The sequence below is a fragment of the Thalassophryne amazonica genome, chromosome 13 (assembly GCF_902500255.1).
Source record: "Thalassophryne amazonica chromosome 13, fThaAma1.1, whole genome shotgun sequence".
Classification (NCBI taxonomy): Eukaryota; Metazoa; Chordata; class Actinopteri; order Batrachoidiformes; family Batrachoididae; genus Thalassophryne; species Thalassophryne amazonica.
The window spans coordinates 89,342,359-89,366,010 of record NC_047115.1 but is presented as its reverse complement, the minus strand read 5'-3'; the positions used below and the strand labels follow the sequence as shown (position 1 = coordinate 89,366,010).

General features: G+C 41.0%; 1 protein-coding gene across 3 annotated transcripts in view; it reads right to left on the bottom strand.

The window, feature by feature from the left end:
* Positions 1-23,652, bottom strand: part of ablim1a (actin binding LIM protein 1a) — a 270,896-nt gene that overhangs the window by 2,824 nt on the left and 244,420 nt on the right. For all 3 annotated transcript variants that reach the window (XM_034184185.1, XM_034184183.1, XM_034184184.1), the window contains one exon: positions 2,915-2,995. In XM_034184185.1, coding sequence (XP_034040076.1) covers positions 2,915-2,995 — 81 coding nt within the window. The remainder of the gene's footprint in view (positions 1-2,914; positions 2,996-23,652) is intronic.

Below are 23,652 nucleotides of genomic sequence, written 5' to 3'. Positions count from 1 at the left end.
TCGACCAGCTGCTGCCATTTATGCAGGTCAGGTGGGTGACGTCACTGGTTGGGGGGAAGATGAGCCTCGTTCTGAGATTCCCTGCCAGAGGCACCAACAAAGAGGTTATATATGACTATTAAAGTCTGCACTCCCAATGCTGCCCACTAAACGTGAACATCCCTTCATGGACATGACGCCTCCTAACCGCGCAAAATATTGACAAAGTTCCTGGATGTTAATGCATTTTCAATGGGGATTTGTGACAACACACTCAGAAAAACACTCGCAAAATACGTGTTAACACTGGGATTACCAGCATTTTTACACTACTCCTCTATCTACCAAGCGCTGCCAAATGGCAGCACTGGGGTACTTGACATCTCATTAGGCCACATTTTGTTATGTACATGGGGGCCATTAGATCAGAATGTGCAAGTGCTGGAAAGCCAGCTCACAACACATACTCACTCTGTTGACTGAGAGACGCAGAGATGGCTAAGCTTTATAGCACAGAGCATATAAGATATTTTGGACATCCAGTGTGGGCAGCAAAGTACTGTGCATATGACAATAAAGCTTTGAATCTTGAATCTAAATTTCTTCTACTAAGTGTTGTGTTTTTTGTAACAAGTTCACAGAAAGGAGATGTGGCAGTGCCAGGTGCGTTCAGACAAACTAGGTCAAATGTCACCTGGTAACAATAGAAATAATAAGAATATAGAAATAACAAAACATTAGCATAATAACTATTGAAGTAATAGTGGTACAAATATCATTCCTAAAGCTATGGGTATGTCTTTATGGTCAAAGAATCTGATAAAGTTGAAACGTTTATTTTATTCTTTATAACTAAACATCTGTTTTTTCTTATGTACTTGGGTTCTGTCTTTAGAGTTACTTCTTACAAATGCAACTGAAACTATTTTTTATTTTGCTGACACAAAGAGGACAAATGCGCAAGCTGAATAAGGTGCTACTGTGTATTAGCTCATGAAAGGGGGTCGTTGAGATGTAAATCCAGGGAGTGCCATTTGGCAGGTCCTTGGGATTTAAAGGTATAACTGCCATTTGGCAGGTCCTTGGGATTTAAAGGTATAACTGCCATTTGGCAGGTCCTTGGGAGTTCCAGTGCCATTCTGGCCTGGATATTGAGCCAGTAAAATTAATTAACATTAACTCATGTCAGGAAAGTATTAAACTTACTCTGACACCTACACATTCCCAAATATTAGTGTTGAAAGTTACACGGATCTGCGCTGTTAAGATGCGCTGCTGAACTGAGCTGCTGCTGCTGTTTTCAGCATAGCGCGGCTCCTAAAACCATTACCAAACATTTATATATGTATATATATATATATAATTATATTATATTATATTTTTACACAACTATCCTTTATTGACCAAGTTTCATTCATGAAGTCAGTGGTGTGTGCACATCTCTGTGTGTGAGTGGTGTGTGTAAGTGTTGTGTGGGCCGCCAGAAGAGGAGGTACTGCTGGCCCACCACCAGAGGGCACCCTGCCTGAAGTGCGGGCTTCAGGCACGAGAGGGCGCTGCCGCCATGGACACAGCCGGGGTTGACAGCTGTCACTCATCAACTCATGACAGCTGTCACCCATCTCCACTTCATCAATCCACTCCATAAAAGCCGGACGTCATCTCCACCTCGCTGCCGAGATATCATCTACCTGTGAAGGTAATTTCTCTGCTGACTTAAACTTAAATAATAGTCTGAACTCTTTTGCAGCCGTTTTCCTGTGGTGTGCCTTATCAGCTGGATTGGCGTTTGGTGTGAACAGCGACGGCTACGCTTCACACCCAATCCAGATAAGTGGTTTAACAGGAGCTGCACGAGTGTGTGATTAGAGGTGGAGGTGACTTTCCATCTTCTGACTGTTTTGTTACTGGGTGTGCACACATCCACATCTCACTGTTTGTGCTCCTCGCCAGCAGTACCAGATCCGACAGTCGGGGACGGTGATCACCTGGGAATTCGGGACTTGGCGGCTCCAGTATTCACCGGGTTCTGTGGCAGGTGGAAATCGTGTGGTTCCGGCTCTTCTCAGGACAGACGTCTTCTATCCTCGAGCCTGCCCACACGTCACCTTTGTGTATTGACTGCTATCAGATTCTGTGATTGTCTGTATAATCGTTGTGCATATTCACAACATTAAATTGTTACCTTTTGGCTCATCTATTGACCGTTCATTTGCGCCCCCTGTTGTGGGTCCGTGTCACTACACTTTCCCCAACAGTAAGTGTCGTCCGTGTCCTCGGACGTCACAGGCAGGAAACATATACCTTTTTATCAACCAAATGTCACAGACAAAGTGACAAGAATAACCAAAACCACTTACTTATGGAAGGAAATATTGTCTCCCTTGTTCCTCCGTTTGTGGCTTTACCAACATGTGCAGTTTTCCGGCATATTCCACCTGTTTCTTGACGAGACTAATAGAACTTCAGTGAGCGAGCTCAGTAAACTGCACTCGTCCCCAACAGAGGACGACCCCAACCAGTGACGTCGACCGTATGAATAACACTTAATTTTTACCAAGGAATGCACAAACAAATTCTCAAAAAGTGTTTCCTTTTCCCTTTAAACAATTAGTACGGCTCCCTGTTAGCTGGAACTTGTGCAACTTGGAAATATCAAAGCATACAAAGCCGTGTGAAGCCTGGAGAAACTTTGTACCGTTGCAGAAGAAGTAAAATCAGCAGGATGTGGTTATGTTGCAAACGGTGTGTCTACTCTGTTTACACTTGCTGGATGTCTTTTTTAATGCTTGCTTTATGAACACTGTGCCAGTTACAACATAAACTGCAAATCTCAGCAAAATAAGGCAATAATAACAGTGCGCCCTCTGCAGTGGCTCATTGGTGACTATATGCGATAGGGAGAATTGTAGTGAATGGTGTGGAGATCTGGTACCTCCAATCTGGTTCTGTCCACGTCCCTGGGCAGTTTAGCTCTCCCCCTACTGGTTATCATGAGCATTTCATAGGGATACACCTTCAGAAGGAGACACTCGTCAATTAACAGACCTAAAAGCTGCAGTCGATCTTCAGAAATGTATCAACAATTTTCATACAACAAATCAGAAATTTAGTTTTAGTTTTTTAAATAGTAACCGAGTCAGCAGTGGGTGGGAGAAAAGGTGAGAGTCCTGCATTGTTGGGCAAATGCAAGGTGCTATGGTGTGTACGTAACTTTGTACAGAAAATGTGCAACAGATAAAGTAATGTGAAAAGTCTTATTTAAGTATCTGTGGGTTAATTCAATGGAAACCAAAATATAAGAACAAATATAGTTCAAATAAATCCACATGGGGGTGATTGATGGTCCTGGAAACCTGATGAGACATTTTTTGTTTGTTTTTTTTGTTTTTTTTTGCAAAATGCCATCTGTATATAAAAAAGGAAAAAAAACAAACCTAAATCATAACTGTGAATTGAACTGAAACGCTCATTACTAAGCAGCATTATGTTAGTTGGTGTCTCTAATCAACTCATATCCACACATCTATGCATCTCCTTATATACTGAGCAGAGCAGTATATCCAAACAACTCATATATGAGTTCTTTGGATGGCAATCTGGGCTTTGGATTGTTTGCTGTATGGTCCATACACAATCCAGCCGCTATAGTGAAAGCTATGTGCAGATGAGCATGGAGAAGCCAGCATGCTGAGCACTAAAGTGACCTGAAGCAGCATGCTAAATTATGAAGCCGCTGATGTGAGTCCAACAGCAAAAATCCGTTTCAGCTCCTGAGTCGATGCACCAAAGTTCCCACATTGACAGGGTCAATAAAGAATGTTGTACAGGCACAATACCTAAATTCTGATACGAGACCACAGAGTATGTATCCAGATAAAGTTTTCACATTCGCATGAGTGTTGGTGAGAAAAATGTTTTGGCTGAAAATTTTTGGGAGCTGAACAGATTGTGAGGCAAAGCCACACAGCACGAGTGCTGAAGGTGCGAAGTCTTCTAGGGGGATCCATTTTTTTAATGGTGCATTTTGGTAGGTTCTTGACAGAATTCTTACTCTCAGTTATATCTGAACAAGATATAACCCTAGAAAGTGATTTTTTTCTAAATAAAAAGTGTATCTTTGACTGTAATAAAAGTTGTATACAGTATATAACTGTATACTGACTTCATGACTTTCTTTGCTAACAAAATTTTAACTATTAGAGAAAAAATTACTCATAACCATCCCAAAGATGTATCGTTATCTTTGGCTGCTTTCAGTGATGCCGGTATTTGGTTAGACTCTTTCTCTCCGATTGTTCTGTCTGAGTTATTTTCATTAGTTACTTCATCCAAACCATCAACATGTTTATTAGACCCCATTCCTACCAGGCTGCTCAAGGAAGCCCTACCATTATTTAATGCTTCGATCTTAAATATGATCAATCTATCTTTGTTAGTTGGCTATGTACCACAGGCTTTTAAGGTGGCAGTAATTAAACCATTACTTAAAAAGCCATCACTTGACCCAGCTATCTTAGCTAATTATAGGCCAATCTCCAACCTTCCTTTTCTCTCAAAAATTCTTGAAAGGGTAGTTGTAAAACAGCTAACTGATCATCTGCAGAGGAATGGTCTATTTGAAGAGTTTCAGTCAGGTTTTAGAATTCATCATAGTACAGAAACAGCATTAGTGAAGGTTACAAATGATCTTCTTATGGCCTCAGACAGTGGACTCATCTCTGTGCTTGTTCTGTTAGACCTCAGTGCTGCTTTTGATACTGTTGACCATAAAATTTTATTACAGAGATTAGAGCATGCCATAGGTATTAAAGGCACTGCGTTGCGGTGGTTTGAATCATATTTGTCTAATAGATTACAATTTGTTCATGTAAATGGGGAATCTTCTTCACAGACTAAAGTTAATTATGGAGTTCCACAAGGTTCTGTGCTAGGACCAATTTTATTCACTTTATACATGCTTCCCTTAGGCAGTATTATTAGACGGCATTGCTTAAATTTTCATTGTTACGCAGATGATACCCAGCTTTATCTATCCATGAAGCCAGAGGACACACACCAATTAGCTAAACTGCAGGATTGTCTTACAGACATAAAGACATGGATGACCTCTAATTTCCTGCTTTTAAACTCAGATAAAACTGAAGTTATTGTACTTGGCCCCACAAATCTTAGAAACATGGTGTCTAACCAGATCCTTACTCTGGATGGCATTACCCTGACCTCTAGTAATATTGTGAGAAATCTTGGAGTCATTTTTGATCAGGATATGTCATTCAAAGCGCATATTAAACAAATATGTAGGACTGCTTTTTTGCATTTACGCAATATCTCTAAAATCAGAAAGGTCTTGTCTCAGAGTGATGCTGAAAAACTAATTCATGCATTTATTTCCTCTAGGCTGGACTATTGTAATTCATTATTATCAGGTTGTCCTAAAAGTTCCCTAAAAAGCCTTCAGTTAATTCAAAATGCTGCAGCTAGAGTATTGACGGGGACTAGAAGGAGAGAGCATATCTCACCCATATTGGCCTCTCTTCATTGGCTTCCTGTTAATTCTAGAATAGAATTTAAAATTCTTCTTCTTACTTATAAGGTTTTGAATAATCAGGTCCCATCTTATCTTAGGGATCTCGTAGTACCATATCACCCCAATAGAGCGCTTCGCTCTCAGACTGCAGGCTTACTTGTAGTTCCTAGGGTTTGTAAGAGTAGAATGGGAGGCAGAGCCTTCAGCTTTCAGGCTCCTCTCCTGTGGAACCAGCTCCCAATTCAGATCAGGGAGACAGACACCCTCTCTACTTTTAAGATTAGGCTTAAAACTTTCCTTTTTGCTAAAGCTTATAGTTAGGGCTGGATCAGGTGACCCTGAACCATCCCTTAGTTATGCTGCTATAGACGTAGACTGCTGGGGGGTTCCCATGATGCATTGTTTCTTTCTCTTTTTGCTCTGTATGCACCACTCCGCATTTAATCATTAGTGATCGATCTCTGCTCCCCTCCACAGCATGTCTTTTTCCTGGTTCTCTCCCTCAGCCCCAACCAGTCCCAGCAGAAGACTGCCCCTCCCTGAGCCTGGTTCTGCTGGAGGTTTCTTCCTGTTAAAAGGGAGTTTTTCCTTCCCACTGTAGCCAAGTGCTTGCTCACAGGGGGTCGTTTTGACCGTTGGGGTTTTACATAATTATTGTATGGCCTTACCTTACAATATAAAGAGCCTTGGGGCAACTGTTTGTTGTGATTTGGCGCTATATAAAAACATTGATTGATTGATTGATACTTACCATTTTTTTTATGGAACCCAGGGTTCTAACCAGACCATGGAATAATAGTGCTGTGCCATTATACTGCCATCCAGCGCCGCTATACTGTGTGTCATCTCGTGATGTTTCATGGCGACACTTGGTGGGAATCTGACTGCATGCAAGCCGATTTTTGGGGGGAAATTTCACATAAACAACTTCAACTCTTTATTTTATCCTGTTTGCATCCAGATTGCATCCTGTTTGCATACCATGACTGCATCAAAATTAACAGTTATCACTTAAAAATGAGTCATCATAACACAACATCACACTTATGGAAACTTTGTAATTAATCTGCAGAACCATTCTTAATGTTAGCAGCTACAATCCATTCATGCACACACTGGGATGTTTCCTCAAAGCTACGTAAACGCTGCCGTAAACACTCCTAATGTTATGATTTCGGTGTGACATGTCCTTTTTAAAACATAGAAGAATGGAAATAATGCATGGCACTATCCAGCACCAAAATCTCAAAGAACGAAAGTGTGTCTTGGTACCCCAAGAATTTAAATGTCCGTTCTGCTGTTTTCTTCATAAAACCCTCCCTATTCCCTGTCACAGCATTGTTGTTAGTCTCCGATCTGGTTGATCCCGCGGCAGACAGCCTTGATCAAGTCGGATGTGCACCAGTGTCGGCCTCCGTGATGCTCAGCGGTGGCGTGCCGACCTCCCCGAACAGACCATCAATCGCAGCGTCCCGCACATTGGGATGTTTTTGTGGCTGCTCCTCCTCGGCTACATGGGCTCTGGTCACGCCAAAGATGAAACAGAAAATGCTGAGATCATCCTTTGAACATTGGGCTTCACGTAACGCTTGTGTTATGTCATGGTTTGTGTCGTCTGATGTAAACAGCATAAAATAAAGATCTGAAGTTGTTTATGTGAAATTTCCCTGCAAAAATGGGTTTGCACACGGTCAGATTCCAACCAAGTCTCACAATAAAACATCGCGAAATGACGCCACTCTGTATAACAGTATAGCAACAATTTATTATTATAAGCAAATAACGGAATCTGAATTTTGATTTAGTACCCATGCATTCATGGGGATGACTGCAGTCACTGGAATCTACCTTTGGGAGCTGGTGGATTGGACGTAAAGCAGGGAATTTGTGAAACACTGCAGACTGCTGCTGTCAGCATTTAAAGTACAACAATTAGTCAAAAGAAGAGAAGTACAATATTGGCATAAATATTCTCCACTAAATTCTTGAAAAAAATCTGTATATTTTCCTTTTTGTCTTCAACATCTCATATTTAAATTTGATGAGAATTGTGAGGGTTGAGCATTACAAGGGTATAGTGAGGTTTGAGCACTTGTCATACGCCAAGCTTAGGTCTTGTGTGGACGGTTTTCTGCTAAGGAATACTGATCTTTTTACCTGATACTACCTGATAACTCAATTCCAAATACATTAATCAGAAGTAAAAACAGAGCAGGTAGCTCAGTGGGATAGGAGTTGGGTGACCAAATCAAATCAAATCAAATTTATTTATATAGCACCAAATCACAACAAACAGTTGCCCCAAGGCAACCAAAATATAGATCTGGTTTTGATTCTGATTCATACTACCTATATGGACAAGACATCACATCTGCATTGTCCCAGTCCATCTAGCTGTAAATAAATCCCAGCTTTGACTGTGGACACAGCCTGATATCCCATCCAGGGGAAATTGTAGATTCTCATCCATTTAAAGCATCAGCCTCTCTGGTGCTGTCTACAAATGGTTTACTTCGTATCTTACAGACAGGACTTTTATGGTAAGTCTCGATACCTGCTCTTCTCAGGTTCATGAAGTCACATGTGGTGTGCCCCAGGGTTCGATTTTGGGACCAGTCCTTTTTAACCTGTATATGCTCCTGCTTGGTTGTGTCAGAAGTGTGTATTAAGAAAAGTCAGTATTAACAGTTACTACTCACCATTGACAGACACTGCCACAATACCAGACAGGCCTCAAGCTGTCAGTTGACTTTACCTCTGCCTAAAACTAATGTACTTAAGAATACAGTCCTATATAGAGCCATGTCAAATTGGAATAGACTTCCCCTTCATGTAACTGTTACTGAAAATACATCAGGATTCAAAAAGAAACTTAATAAAGCTGTAAAGCAAAGAGAAATTATATTTAGACCTACTTTTACTATTTGTTATTTCTCAGCTATTCTAAGGTTTTTATCTTATTTTCTGTTTTGTTTTGACTGTAATGTAATGTAATCTTTGTTATTGTATATTTTTGTTTGATCGGATATTTTATTTGATTGTTGGATTATGTTGCTGTAAAAACTTGTCTTTGAATGGACCCCAGGAAGAATAGTCTTCACTATGATGATGACTAATGGGGATCCATACACAATAAACAATAAACCCTCAGAATGTAGGTCGTATTGTACAACAGGTACTGTATGTGTCTGATTATACAACTTGTACCTGCAGCTGCACAGCAGCTTTGTCACTCTGGAGCACAGATGTGACACAAAACTGCCTTTGTGAAACATATCTCAAACAAACCAAATTTAATTTAATGGAAACATTTCTCTTTACTGATCACACAGAGGGGGAAAAAAAATGACAGAATCAACAACAACAAAAATCACAATAAATAATTTGTTTCTGCTCTTCAGGCTTTTATGACAGCATGAGGACTTGAGGATTTCACAAATGAAAAAAATTCTGTTTCCACCAGGTTCCAACTCATTGGAATAGAGGCTGAGCAATGAATTATGCAGGATGGAAACTATGATGGACCAGTCTTGTTTTTCACTGCTGCTTTGCCCAATAATTTTCAGTCATATTTTTGATCATGTCACTGAGTGTACGAGTATTGCTCCTCTTTTGCCCCCATCTGTTTAAGTCTTAGTACTGGTTTATGTTTGGCTGTACAAAATTCCATTCCAGTGATTCCATTCCATTTCAGTCAGCTGGATTTTTTTTTTTTTTTTTTTTTACAGTTCTGCCACAGAGACCCCTGTAGCTGTCTTGTTGTTTTTCAGTTGTTTTGTTGTCCTTCTGTATTTTCAAGGGAATGTTCTGTAATCCTGTTAAATCAGATGAAGTGATGACTCTCTTCTTGTTTCCTTTCCAGTCAGCTCTTCTAAGATCCCTTGCTGGGTTGAAATAGAAGTTTAAAAAAATACTTCCACTAGGTGGCACTTCCACCCTGTTTAATATCATTATTACGGTTCGATAGCAGATTCAGATGGTCCAGAGCACCTCCTGGTGTTTCTCTGTATTCCAGTTCTGGTGTTTTCATGCCACGCGTCCTTGTTTCCACATCATATTTTGCCTGCAGATCTTCAATAAAGAACACTTCCAATTAAATTAAATTGTTTTAATTTCGGTTTTTGACTCTGTTTCATATTAACTTGTTGAGTGAAGGAGAGAAAATAAGCAATAATGCACATTCATATGCAGAATACATGTGCATCATAGAACCTGTCTCCCGGTCTGAAAATTGCACCATATAGAAGATCCCTATAGGGCCTAATGCTCAGATGAGAGTCTATGAGTCCCTCTGAATGGGTTACAGGTTACTATCTCAGCCAAGTCTACAACCCTTTCATAACTGGGTGGACTGGATCAATACAGATGAAAAGTTTTGTCTAAGGACATAAACAGGTAGTATGACAGGGAAATGGACCCAGGTCTACATATTGGTAGCCCAACTCCGATCCCACTGAACTACGTGCTTTGGGCAGCAAACAAGTCTGCATTCAACTTTGGATTTTTGGTGGTCTGTGGAGCAATCACTTTCTACTCCCTCATGATAGCTATGCACTATCCTTGCACCTGAACACACTTCATTTTCAGGCCCCTTCACACATAGCATGAATAAGTAGGAATCAGGGCGAATAATGTCGAAACAGCCTGAGTGAGCGAACTACAAAACAATGGAGCCACTATAGGGAGGGACACACGGTCGGGGAGGTGTGAACGATCCCACTGCGATGTGCACAGTGCACAGTGTGACCAGCTGGAGCATGTGGAACCACATCGCGCAGCTGCTGTGGAAAAAAATACATGCCACTCACGGGATTCAAACCTGGAAATTACAACAGCTTTGATTAACAAATGGAAACTTTACCAGTGCGCTACCATCGCTGTCCTATAACAGGAACGTAAAATGCCTAAATTCAACAAGGAGATAAACGTATTTAAAAAAGAGAAAAAAAACACTGCTTTTTTTATTGAATTCCTCTTATCAAGCAAACAATACAAGTATGAACCGTCTGTTCCTCTGTAGATGACCCATGGTCATAGATGACATGACATGAATGAAGCTGTGCAATGATCTCCACATCTGCTGGCCTGGTGTGTCTGGCTCAATATGCGTGTCCTGTGGCGGCACGCCTCAGGACAGACACCACATCATGTAGAACAGAGCTCACGTGGGTGACATGACATTCAGATCGCCTGCTGCATGTTATGATCTGACGGTTTCACATGGGACAGCCTGTCAATGTGCACGCCGTGCGCTTGCTCGCTGCAGCCAGTCGCAACAGCGATATATGTTTTTATGTATGTCCACGTGAGGACAGCAAGCAGACACACGGGCGTTACAGTGGACAGTTGTAAGGCCATATCTGTTAAAACACAGTACGTGTTCCACAGCTGGGATGCCCAGAACCACAGATCTCAACAGCTGCAGCTGTCAGCAGACACACCCCCTGTCAGTTCAGCGCACACACCAATGTGTCACTCTGTGTCTGTGTTATGTGATCATTATTTTTTAGTTACCTGTTTTGCAATGCTGTATGTAGGTAGTGTTGTACTTATACCTGTCCTGGCTGTGGTGTCTGTGTTTTTAATGTGACACATGATGTGCAGTGAGCCATCATTTGCAGCAGTCAGTGAGTCTCTGGTCAGCAGCTGGGAGGCAGCTCGCTGTGCTGTGTGCGCTTAGACGTGGCTGTCCAGTCCCCATCTGAACATCCATATCAGCAGTTCATGCAAGTACGCCCTCCCCCCAACCCCGGCATGCCACATGTGTTGCAGATGGGGGAGTGGAGGCACAACACACACATGATACACACACATGCCACATGTGTTGCGGGGGGAGCCGACACTCTGGCACGCCACGTGCGTTGCTTTTTTGTAACGCCACACTCGTGGGGGCACTTAGACAAATTTCACATCCAGCTCGAAAGTTGTCGTCTGCTCACTGTTCTTGTGCTGATAGTATGAATGGCCACACATTTCCTAAGTGCCAAGTGAGCTGTGTTGGATGTTTGTGTGTGTCACCTGGAATTTGGCCAACACCTGCCACGAGAGAGATAGAATGGGCTCTCACAGGGCACTCTTGTCTTTCGCCGCTGGTGTGCATGAATAATTGTAGTGACAGGTGTATGAGGTGTTGGAGGTAGATACGATTTTTCATGAATGGCATGCAATTCCTCTTTCGTGTCGTTCGTCGGTTTCAATCGTGTTATGTGTGAAGGAGCCCTTAAGACCTACACATTCTACAACTTACATACCAGCCTGTGCTCCGTGTTCTCAGAACACAGGACTACTTTGTGTCCCTAACCCCTCTCTCTCACTGTCTCCGATGCGCTTACCGAGTCTGCAGGCTCGGTAAGCACCACAGTGAGCCACTCACACCACCCCCCTGTCTGCTGTGCGGAGCTGCGGACAACTCCAGCAACAGGTCTAGAGACTACGCTCGCTGTTTTGATGGGGAGCACTCAGGCAGTCTGCAAGGTTAGACTTTTTGTGGAAAAATCCGCAGCACCGCAGGGTCTCGGTAATCGCAGCCGCAGAGTTCTGTGGCCACTGAGAGAGGTTTGTATCTTTTTTAAGGACTTGGATTCTCTGCGGGTCCCGCATCTGTACCCTGCAACGGTAACACCAGAGGCAGTGTGAGCAAGGGGTAAGGTTATAAAAGTCAGCAGGTCACAGGGCTTTCTCTTCTTGTGCGGTTGTCTTGTGGAATGATCTCCATGCATCGATAAAACAGTCAGAATCTGTGGATCCATTCAAGTCCAGACTAAACACACAGCTATTCTCCCTGTCGTATGGCTAGCATACCAGTGTAGTATGGAATTATGTTTCCTCTCCTTTTAAATCACATTATTAGCAACGGAACAGGTCCCTGCCTCACTACATCTAAATTCTGGGTCTGTTAGTGAAGCACAGGGCTAGTTGCCAGCAACCACTTTAGTAATCTCTTTGATTCCCTTTTGATTCAATGCTGGTGAACTAACGACTTAGGTGCAGTTATCTCCAGCTGACTGATTCAGCTCTTTTTCCTCTTTCTCTGAGTTGCTGTCACTGGGTTTCCAGAAGCTGGCACCGCTTCCAGAGGACCAGATTAAGGTGGCATTGGCATTTGACATCTGCTATCAGAAGTATTCAAGAGCTGAAACTAGAGACACTGCACCAAGATGGACCTTAATAACTGACTCCCTGTTTTGTTTTGTTGTTTTTTGTTTGTTTGTTTTGTTTTTTTTTTTGGTGTTTTTTTTGTTTGTTTGTTTTCATTTTTTGTAATGAAAACCTGGAACTGTTAGATTGGCCCAAGCAGTATGTCACCCCTCTGAGTCTGGTCTGCTTAAGGTTTCTTCCTCATTATCACAAGAGTTTTTCCTTGCCACTGTCACCTGTGTGCTTGCTCAAGGAGGTTGGTAAGGTTGGACATTATCCGTGTGAAGCACTTTAATGATGTTTTTGATTTGGTTCTATATAAATAAAACAAATTGAACTGAATTGAATCAGTGCAAAGATGAGCACAAATACACTTGCTATTTAAACAATATACTAGGTGCTGGGCTTGAAAACGACAAGTGCATCGAATGGAAACTCGCACTGTGCTGTGCGCTTGGTGTAAGATAGAGCTGCTTATGGTGTCTTGTTGCTGTTCTCAGTCTTACTATAATCCAAGAGTTTTTCCAATGAAGTGTTTTGAGAGTAATGCATTAGTGTCCTCACTTCTCGATGCCATAAGAGGTTGTAACAACAGTTGATTGGGTTTTAGCTTCATTGTTAAAATCCCTGTCTCCTGTGCCGTGACTGTGTTCAAGCCCGGTGAGGGAGGCAGTGCAGGTCATTGACTTGAACAAATGTTAGCGATGTCTAGGTCAGGGAGTCCAGACTGCTTCAAACTTTCTCTATGCCAAGATGGACTTTCTTACTCTGCTGTGGTTATCAGTGCTGTCAGTGTGAATAAATGGTGGACAGTCACCAAACTCAATGATACCTGTGCCTAATTCAATTATTACACAATGTACCTACAAATAGGTAAAGAGGTGGGTGCTGGCGATACCTTGTGTGACCTGGGCGGATAAGCTTGAACATGCCCCATATTAGTGTTACTAAACTTAAGGCTAGCAGACTAACGTCTTTGTTCAGGTATTTTATTAAAGCATGTTTTGGGGGACTGGGTGGTGGTTTTCATAATGGCTTGCTTGGGTGTAGTATTAAAAAATTATGGCCATCTTATTTATTCAGTAATCCCAGATTAACTGGACCTACAGTTATCAAGCTAGTGTTGACTGTTAAAAGTGCTAACTGCGCTAACATTCATTTGTTCATGTTCTATAGGCCCTTACTCCAATCAAGGATCACTGGGGAGGCTGGACCCTATACCAGCAGGCGTAGGGTGAGACACAAGGTACACAGTGGTCAGGACGCCAGTCTATCGCAGGGCCAAATATAGACACACAGGAGGACCCGAACAGAACCCACATGAACAACATGCACACTCCGCACAGAAAGGACCAGACGGGAAGCGATCTCAGCACTTTCTTGCTGTGAGGCAACAGTGCTAACCACTTCGCCATGTGCCACATACCTTGTTAACATATCAAATTAAATAACACAAAAATTTCATTCAACAGAAATACTGGAGCACAGACCTCTTTGATGATACAGTTGGACAATTAACCACACAGCAAGCCACATTATCACAGATATTTGTAATAAAATGCTCAGGAAGGATAGACACTGTTCTCTACAACAACTAGTAGCTACAGGTAGCGGCTTCTGTGCGATTAGCGCTCTGAATCTGAGGAAAGACCTCTGCAAATTGATGACATCATACACAAGCAGGATGTGAAAATGAAGTGAAATATCCTATGAAAACTCAGAATTTTTGGCTTTTTACGATGTGTAGGGGTTACTAAATATATTTTTCATTTATTCATTCCAACTTTTATAGAAAAGGGGTTCGATGGGGTGTTCAAACTCATGGATATGGCAGGTTTAAAAAAAAATGGGTGGAGGAGGATGCACACACACGGTGCTTTAAATTCTGCCCTGATCAGCAGACATAGATTTGATTAGAGTGAAATGAACCTGATGGTCTTGTACATGTCGCTTTGCACAGTAACACTGTGGTAATAATAAAATGAAAAATCTAACTTGAAGAAGCAACTTAATCGACAGAAACTTTTTAAAGGAATTCTGCTAAACTTTAACTGAGTCCAGCTTTTTAAAACAGTGATTTAATTGTTCTGTTTTATTTCACCGCAGATTGAATCATATGATATTTTCAAGAAATGACAAAACTAGTCATTTGAAGATCTAGCTTTGGGCTTTGGGACCTTGTGGATACTCACTGTTTGCTAACAATATATACTCTAAATGATGGGTTGAGTGATCATTAAAACAACTGAAAGGTTATTCTGGATTAAAACAATCAGTTGGAGGCTTCATCAGAAACACTCCACAGTTCTGACCATGATTCAATAAATAGAGCAAAATGCCAGTTTCTTTACGAGGCCCGACTGGTGACACTAAAACTCATTTTGAGCTCCCAAATTGAAAAGGAAACAACGGTTATATAGATTTTGTGGCAGCCTTTGAGGTGGCCACCTGCATGTGGTTACTGTTAAAACATTACATCAAAAATGTACTTCAACCAAGGCTTCAAACAGCAGAATCTGGCAACGATTAAAAAAGCCATTTAAAAATTCAACACCTCCATCATTTTGTCCAGATCATCCCAATAATGCTATTTAATGTCGTCTGTTCTGGCAAAGAGCCAAAGTTTAATAAAAAGTAGTATTTGATTAAGACTCAGACAAATACCAAATGCCACCCAACTCACCCCAGGAGGATAAATGTATCATTACACATTAAATCGAATGACCTTCAGGAGATCTGTTTTGTTGCTTGTGCAACTCTTCACAAAAATACCAACATGGGACTGTTTTCCCAGTTCAAACCTTTTTGCAACAGCAGTATGAAAAGTGTCCTAACCTTTCTGATAATGCAATAAGCCAATTCAGCATTATCAACATGCATGCTCTGTAACTGTGTCAAATATTCCGGTCAAACTTTACTACTTTAGTAAACAAAGCATAGAAGCCACATTACCAGAGTGTCTGATCTACTCATATCTTGCTTTAAAGTTAAAATAGCAGCTTTAAGCAGTGTTAAAGCAGATTACCAGGTCAACATTGTTCCATGGAGGATAAACGTGGGATACAAAAGTGGAAACAGCAAATTTGTCCAGTGCACAAGTGCAGACAAGGCACAGCACATCGCATTTGTTATCTGCCATATGTCCTACACATTTTTCCAAAGAACCCGAAGGATGTGCTGCATGGACTAAATTACTAGGTTTACTTTAATCTATTACGTATCCAAATAAACCCAGACAAATAGCTCATAATGTAATGTCTATTACAGTAAACTACTGCAGAGATCTGGGGCCTCATGCACAAAGGTTGCATACGCACAGCAACGTGGCGTACTTCAGTTTCCAACAGAGGTAAGCTTTGCATTTTGTAGCACCAGTTACACGGCTTCATGATGAAGTGATATAGAGGAGGATTTTCTTAAAAAGAAGACCTGAAAGTTTAGCTACAAATTGTCAGAAGTTACATCTGAGATGCAAGCCTGGATTTTATCTGTTTTGGTGAAACAAAATCCTTCTCCGTTCTACTCCACACTGAAGCAGTGATACAAAATGCAAAGCTTGCACTGTGCACAATTTCTCCAATCACAGCCTCATAAGCCTGTAACTTCGTTTGGGTTGTCTGAGTGTCTTGGTGGCTTTCCTCACTCTTCTCTTTCTTGCACAATCACTCAGTTTTTGAGAACTGTTCACTTCATACAGATTTACCATAGAGTGCGATACTGTTTGTATTTCTTCATAACTGATGTAAATAAAGTCCAAGAGATATTCAGTGGCGGCTTCACCATCAGAGAGCCTCGTCCACAACGACCACAAAAGACTTCAAGTAGGCAACACGCGGTATTAAGAACAGGGGGATGTAAACTTATGATCAGGGTCATTTGGCTGGTTTTTGTTGTCATTATGAATTAAAAAGAGTAAACACAGTTGTTTCACAATCAATGGCTTCACCCAACCACTAACCAAGAGTAAAAAAAAAAAGGTTTTGTGTTATCATTCATATTCTCTGAAAAATGGCCAAAAAACCAATAATTCTGCCAGGGTAAGTTGTAAACTTTTGAGTACAACTGTATATACTGCCAGTCTGTAAAACCAGGCGATAGAGTGATCAGACAGAGTGATCAGTGGAACTGAGCAAGTGTTTTATGGAATTCACTCTTTTAGCATAGCTCCTTGTATAGCTTTTATGTATTTATTGTTGATTTATTGTTATCTTTTTTATCTGCCAGGAAAGGTTTGGGCACCCCTGATCATTTTCATGATTTTCCTTTATAAATCATTGGTTGTCTGGATCAGAAATTTTAGTTAAATATATCATATGACAGAAGAACACACTGATATTTGAGAAGTGAAATGAAGTTTCTAGGATTTACAGAAAGTGTGCAATAATTATTTAAACAAAATTGAGCAGGTGCATAAATTTGGGCACCCTTGTCATTTTATTGATTTGAATACATTTAGCACTAATTACTGGAACACGAAATTGGTTTGGTAAGCTCATTGACCCTTGACCTCCTTACACAGCTGTATCCAATCATGAGAAAGAGTAAGGTGGCCATTTGCAAATGTTTCCCCTCTTTGCATCTCTTCTAATGAGTGGCAACATGGAAACCTCCAAACAACTCTCAAATGACCTGAAAACAAAGATTGTTCAACATCATGGTTTAGGCGAAGGATACAAAAAGCTATCTCAGAGATTTCAGCTGTCAGTTTCCACTGTGAGAAACATAGTGAGGAAATGGAAGACTGCAGGCACATTACTAGTTAAGGCCCGAAGTGGCAGGCCAAGAAAAATCTCAGATAAGCTGAAGCGAAGGATGGTGAGAACAGTCATAGTCAACCCACAGACCTCCTCCAAAGACCTACAACATGATCTTGCTGCAGATAGTGTCTCTGTGCATCGTTCAATTATACAGCACACTTTGCACAAAGAGATGCTGTATGATGTTGTAATGCAGAGGAAGCCTTTTCTGCGTGCATGCCACAAACAGAGTTGCTTGAGGTATGCTAAAGCACATTTGGACAAGCCAGCTTAATTTTGGAATAAGGTGCTGTGGACTGATGAAATTAAATTGAGTTATTTGGACATAACAAGGGGTGGTATGGATGGCTGAAAAAGAACACAGCATTTCAAGAAAAATACTTGCTACCTAGAGTAAAATGTGGAGGTGGTTCCATCATACTGCGGGGCTGTGAGACCACTGCAGGTCCGGGGAATCTTGTTAAAGTTGAGGGTCACATGGATTCCAGTCAATATCAGCAGATTCTTGAGAACAATGTTCATGAATCAGTGACGAAGTTGGAGTTGCGATGGGACTGGATCTTTCAGCAAGACAATGACCCTAAACACTGCTCAAAATCTACTAAGGCATTCATGCATAGGAACATGTAGAACATTCTGGAATGGCCATCTCAGTCCCCAGACCTGAATATTATTGAAAATCTGTGCTGTGATTTTAAGTGGGCTATTCATGCTCAGAAACCAACAAACCTGAGATGTTTTGTAAAGAAGAATGGTCCAAAACACCTTCAACTAGAACTCTCATTGACTCTCATTGGAAGCTAGAAGAAGTGTTTAGAGGCTGTTATTTCTGCAAAAGGAGGATCTACGAAATACTGATGTATTTTTTCTGTTGAGGTGCCCAAATTTATGCACCTGCCTAATTTTGTTCAAAGAATTATTGCACACTTTCTGTAAATCCTACGTATAAACTTCATTTCACTTCTCAAATATCAGTGTGTTTGTCTGCCATATGATATATTTAACTGAAATTTCTGATCCAGGCAACCATTGATTTATAAAGGAGGCAAAGGAGAACTGGTCACAGAAAAGAAAAAAAAACTAATTTCTTTTGACCCCATACTGATACGCTGGCAATATCAACCAAGTCATCCAGAGGAATACAGTTTTAACTTATGGTTAAACTTTTAACCAAACTAATTTCGGACAAGTTATTTAAATTAACTTCACGTCTGAAGTTTTATAAAGTGAAAATATCAGATATATGTTTCAGTTTTAAAGTAAAGCACTAATTTTGAAGGTTTTAGTGTGGACATGCTGTGTCCAGGTGCATTATGGGTATCTCAGTACATACACAACATAAGAAATGTATTTGAGATGCTCTGATCAGGTTCCACACGGACAACAGCATTAAACTATTTGTATATTGTGCCTAAAACTCTCGTGAATATATTCTCTGGGTTTATAGATGTTGTTATTGTGTTTGTTTTATGTAAAAATTCCAGAAGAAGCTCAGGTTGCTTCTGTATTATTATAAATTGGATTAACTGTAATCAATTCCTGTTTGCTATTTAGAGTCCTGCTTATGTCAAACACTGTCTGTCATCTTTGCTCCAGAGTAATATATAAGATGTCTGAAATTCAGTTTGCGTTTATTAAATTCCACACATCTTAAATGTAGCAGACACGGATTATCTGGAATTTTGTTTTGGCAAGTTTTCACAATCTCTACTGCCATCTACTGGCCAGTAGGGTTCATGGCAGTATTCACCCTCAAGCTGGGCAGACACTGTACAATATTTTCAATCGTACTTGGCTCCAGCTCAAACTGTATGACAAAACCGCACGGTGTAAAAGTTCAGAGCGCACTATACAGCCCGATGCTCTGATGCAATCTGGCTGCTCACATTGTAGGTTCAAAAACCACACGCCCGACTCGTCTTTCCAGAAACAGAAGCTTTTTTTCAAAAAGAAACAGAAGCTGCACTCCCAAAGAGATGATCACTGTTTACACTCTCTCCAATTCCGCATCGGTGTTTGCATATGCACAGTGCAAAAGACTGGACGCTTGTAGCGCTTCAGCAGCGGGATACCCTCACGATGGCCGACCAGAATATCAAACAGGTTTGATTTTCATCCAACCATACGTTGCCGATCAGGAGGTGGTCATGAGAGGTTAAACACAGCTTGTTACTCCATGTATACTACACGATGCAGGATGCACGATTAAGCTGAAACTCGGTGCGATCCAAAAAATTCTCGCACGAGTGAAAAATCATCTGAAATGGCCAAATCACGCACAGTGTAAGCCCAGCTTAAGTACTGAGCGTCTGGGCATCAGTAGTTGGCAGTGTTCTATTTATTTTGACACCGGTTATATCAGACGGTTATCTAATTACAACTTGTCTTTTTTTAAATGCCTTTTTTTACAAATAAAAAAATGGCATATTTTACAAAAGCACATTTATCTGTAAACACCAACACACCTCACATTAACGTGTTGGTTTACATAGAATGAATGAGTCAACCAATCAGTATTAGTGGAGGCACATTTTACCCATAATCCCTTTGGAATCTGTCTGTTTGTTACAAAACTTCAGAATTAGTGCATTATTCAACATTAAAAGATATATGTTATATTTTAACTTTGTACAAATGACAGAACTGACATTAATGGAGTTATTCTATCAGTATTAATTTTATTTATAAACCAAACCATAAGTCAGCACTGCTTTATTTTCCAAGACCTCCGCCTGATAGCAACACTGTTATTGAGTAGAGAGTTGAGCTTCGCTGCTGGAAGCCATGTAATAAACAGGCGCCTCCAGCAGTGGGCAGGGCGCACAAAGACATAAGTGCTGACTCACTGTTTGGGTCTGTAGTCATCTTTGATGCTACCAGAAGCGATTGTGGTGTTAAAACTCAAAATCAGCTTGTTAGTAGTTGCAAGTGTACCGGAGACAATACTGGAAGTGATCGGTTATCTGTAGCGTCCGATAAATTTTTGGGTGGTTTATCGGTTTAGCTTTATAAAAGATAACTTTTCAGTTAGTTGATTATCTGTTATCGCAGCAAATTTTTTGGTTAGCTGTGCCCACCACTGCTTTTCAGTTAGCTGATTAGCTGTTATCGAAGCTAACTTTTTAGTTAGCTGTGCCCACCACCTCTCTCTCTCTCTCTCTCTCTCTCTCTCTCTCTCTCTCTCTCTATATATATATATATATATATATATATATATATATACACACAAACACACAGTGCCTCCAGAAAGGATTCACAGCACTTCACTTTTTCAACATTTTATGTTATAGCCTTATTCCAAAATGGAGAAAACGTATTTTTCTCTAAAATTCTACGCACAACACCCCATGACAACATGAAAATGTTTTTTGATTTTTTGGGGTTTTTTTTTTTGCAAATTTATTAAAAATAAAAAGTAAGAAATCACATGTACATAAGTATTCACAGTCTTTGCGCAATAGTGCGTTGATGCACCTTTGGCAGCATTACAGCCTCAAGTTGCAAGTTTGGAATATGATGTCACAAGCTTGGTGCACCTATCTCTGGACAGTTTTGTCCATTCATCTTTGCAGCACCTTTCAAGCTCCATCAGGTTGGATGGGGAGCGTCAGTACACAGCCATTTTCAGATCTCTCCAGATGTTCAATTGGATTCAGGTCTGGGCTCTGCCTGGGCCATTCAAGGACATTCACAGAGTTGTTCATTCAGGATATCTCTGTACATTGCTGCATTCATCTTTCCCTCAATCCTGACTAGTCTCCCAGTTCCTGCTGCTGAAAAACATCCCCACAGCATGATGCTGCCACCACCATGCTTCACTGTAGTCAGTGGTGGGCACAGTTCCAATAATCCGATAACCGCTAATTATCGAAGATAAAGTTTTCATTATCAGATTATCTTTTCAGATAAATTTGAAAACCATTATTGTACTAATTGTCTTCGGATAAATTTTTGTCCGCTAATGTTTAGACCGTTAACGTGGTAAACAAAAGTGAACAGATGTGTAGTTCTTACCCTCTGCAAACAGAGGAGAACTGTTTATAGAAGAAACCGCTCTATCCTCTGCAGGCAAAGGAGAACTGGTCAAGTTATTTAAATTAATGTCACGTCTGAAGTTTTCTAAAGTGAAAATATCAGATATATGTTTTAGTTTTAAAGTAATGCGCTAATTTTTAAGGTTTTAGTGTGGACATGCTGTGTCCAGGTGCATTATGGGCGATAGGGTAATCTCAGTACGTTCACAACAGGAGAAATGCTTTTGAGACACTATGATCAGCCTCCACGGACAACAGCATTAAACTCTTGCATAAAACTCTCGTGAATATATTCTCTGGGTTTATAGATGTTGTTATTGTGTTTGCGTTTATTAAATTCCATGCATCTTAAAAGTAGCAAGTAGCAACACAGATTATCTGGAATTTTGCTTTGGCAAGTTTTCAAGGTCTCTACTGCCATCTACTGACCAGTAGTGTTCATGGCAGTATTCAAACTGAAGCTAGGCAGACACTATGATATTTTCAATCACTGTACTCAGTTCCAGCTCAAACTGTACCACAGAACCGCATGGTGTAAAAGTTCAGAGCGCACGATTTATGTTCTCACACACATTGTACGTTCAAAAACCACACGTCAGACTCGTGTTTCCAGAAGCAAAATATAAAGAGAAGCTTTTTTTTCAAACTTAATTTGCAAAAACTCTCTATGGGAGACATCAAAGTTTAAAACAAAACAAAACATTACAAGACAGGTCTGCGGTGTTTGCACAGGCACACTGCGAGAGGTTGGACGCTTGTAGCGCTTCAGCAGCGGGATACCCTCACGACAGCCGACTAGAATATCACACAGGTTTCATTTTCATCTGACCATATGATCGCCGATCAGGAGGTGGTCGTGAGATGTTAAACGCAGCTCGTTACTCCATGTATACTAAACGATGCAGGATGCACGATTAACCTGAAACTCGGTGCAATCCAAAAAATTCTCGCACGAATAAAAAATCAGCTGAAAAAGGGCCAAAACTCGCACTGGCACCAGTAAATCATGGCAGTGTTCTATTTATTTTGACACTGGTTATATCAGACGGTTATCTAATGACAACTTGGCTTTTCTTTTTTTTTTTTGAAAATGCCTTTTTTTACTAATAAAAAATGGCATATTTTACAAAAGCACATTTATCTGTAAACACCAACACACGACACACATTAACACACGTTAACGTGTTGGTATACATAGAATTAATCAACCAATCAGTGTTAGCGGAGGCACATTTTACCCAGAATGCCATCTGTCTGTGTTTGTTACAAAACTTCAGAATTAGTGCATTATTCAACATTAAAAGATATACGAGGTTTGTTAGAAAACTATCCGACCTTTTTATTTTTTGCAAAAACCATATGGATTTGAATCACGTGTGATTGCATCAGCCAAGCTTGAACCTTTGTGCGCATGCGTGACTTTTTTCACGCCTGTCGGTTGCGTCATTCACCTTTGAGCAGGCTTTGTGTGAGCAGTGGTCCACCCCTCTCGTCGGATTTTTATTGCGAATAAAATGTCTGAACAATTTGGAGCTTTACTGCATCAAATTTTTCCAGAAACTGTGAGAGACCTCCAGGTGGACACCATTCAGAAAATTCAGATGGCTTTCAGGGACGATTTTATGGGGATTACACAGATTAAGGAGTGCTCCAGCCGGTTTAAAGACCGCCCACAGCGGCTGAGAGCGCTCCGAGCGCCAATCGACAGGCTGAAACCCCGCTGAAACAACCAGATCATTTCCAAAGTGAAGGCTTTGTTGATCTGGGACGTTGTATGACTTCCACAGAAATGGCAGAAGACGTGGACATCAGCACTTTTTCAGCACATTCCACTGCTACAGGAGTTTTTGTCATGGAAAGAGAAGTGGAGGGATGCACCACGGAGCCGCTCATGGCGCGGACAAAAGCACCTCCATGTTGGTCTCACAGGATGGCTTTCAGATGGCTTTCAGACGGCTTTCGGTGGCTCTTCAGTCATGTGACTATCCGAGAAATTGTGGATGAGCTGGACATGCCAGAACATGTCCTGTGAGGCTTCAACACAGCGTTGCTTTGCGCCATGCGGCTCCGTCCTGACGCGCAAATTCCTACGCACGTCTGTCTCAATGTGCCGGAAAAGTGCTGATGTCCACGTCTTCTGCAATTTCTGTGGTAGTCAGACGACATCCCGGATCAACACAGCGTTCAGTTTGGAAATGAACGGCACATTCCACTG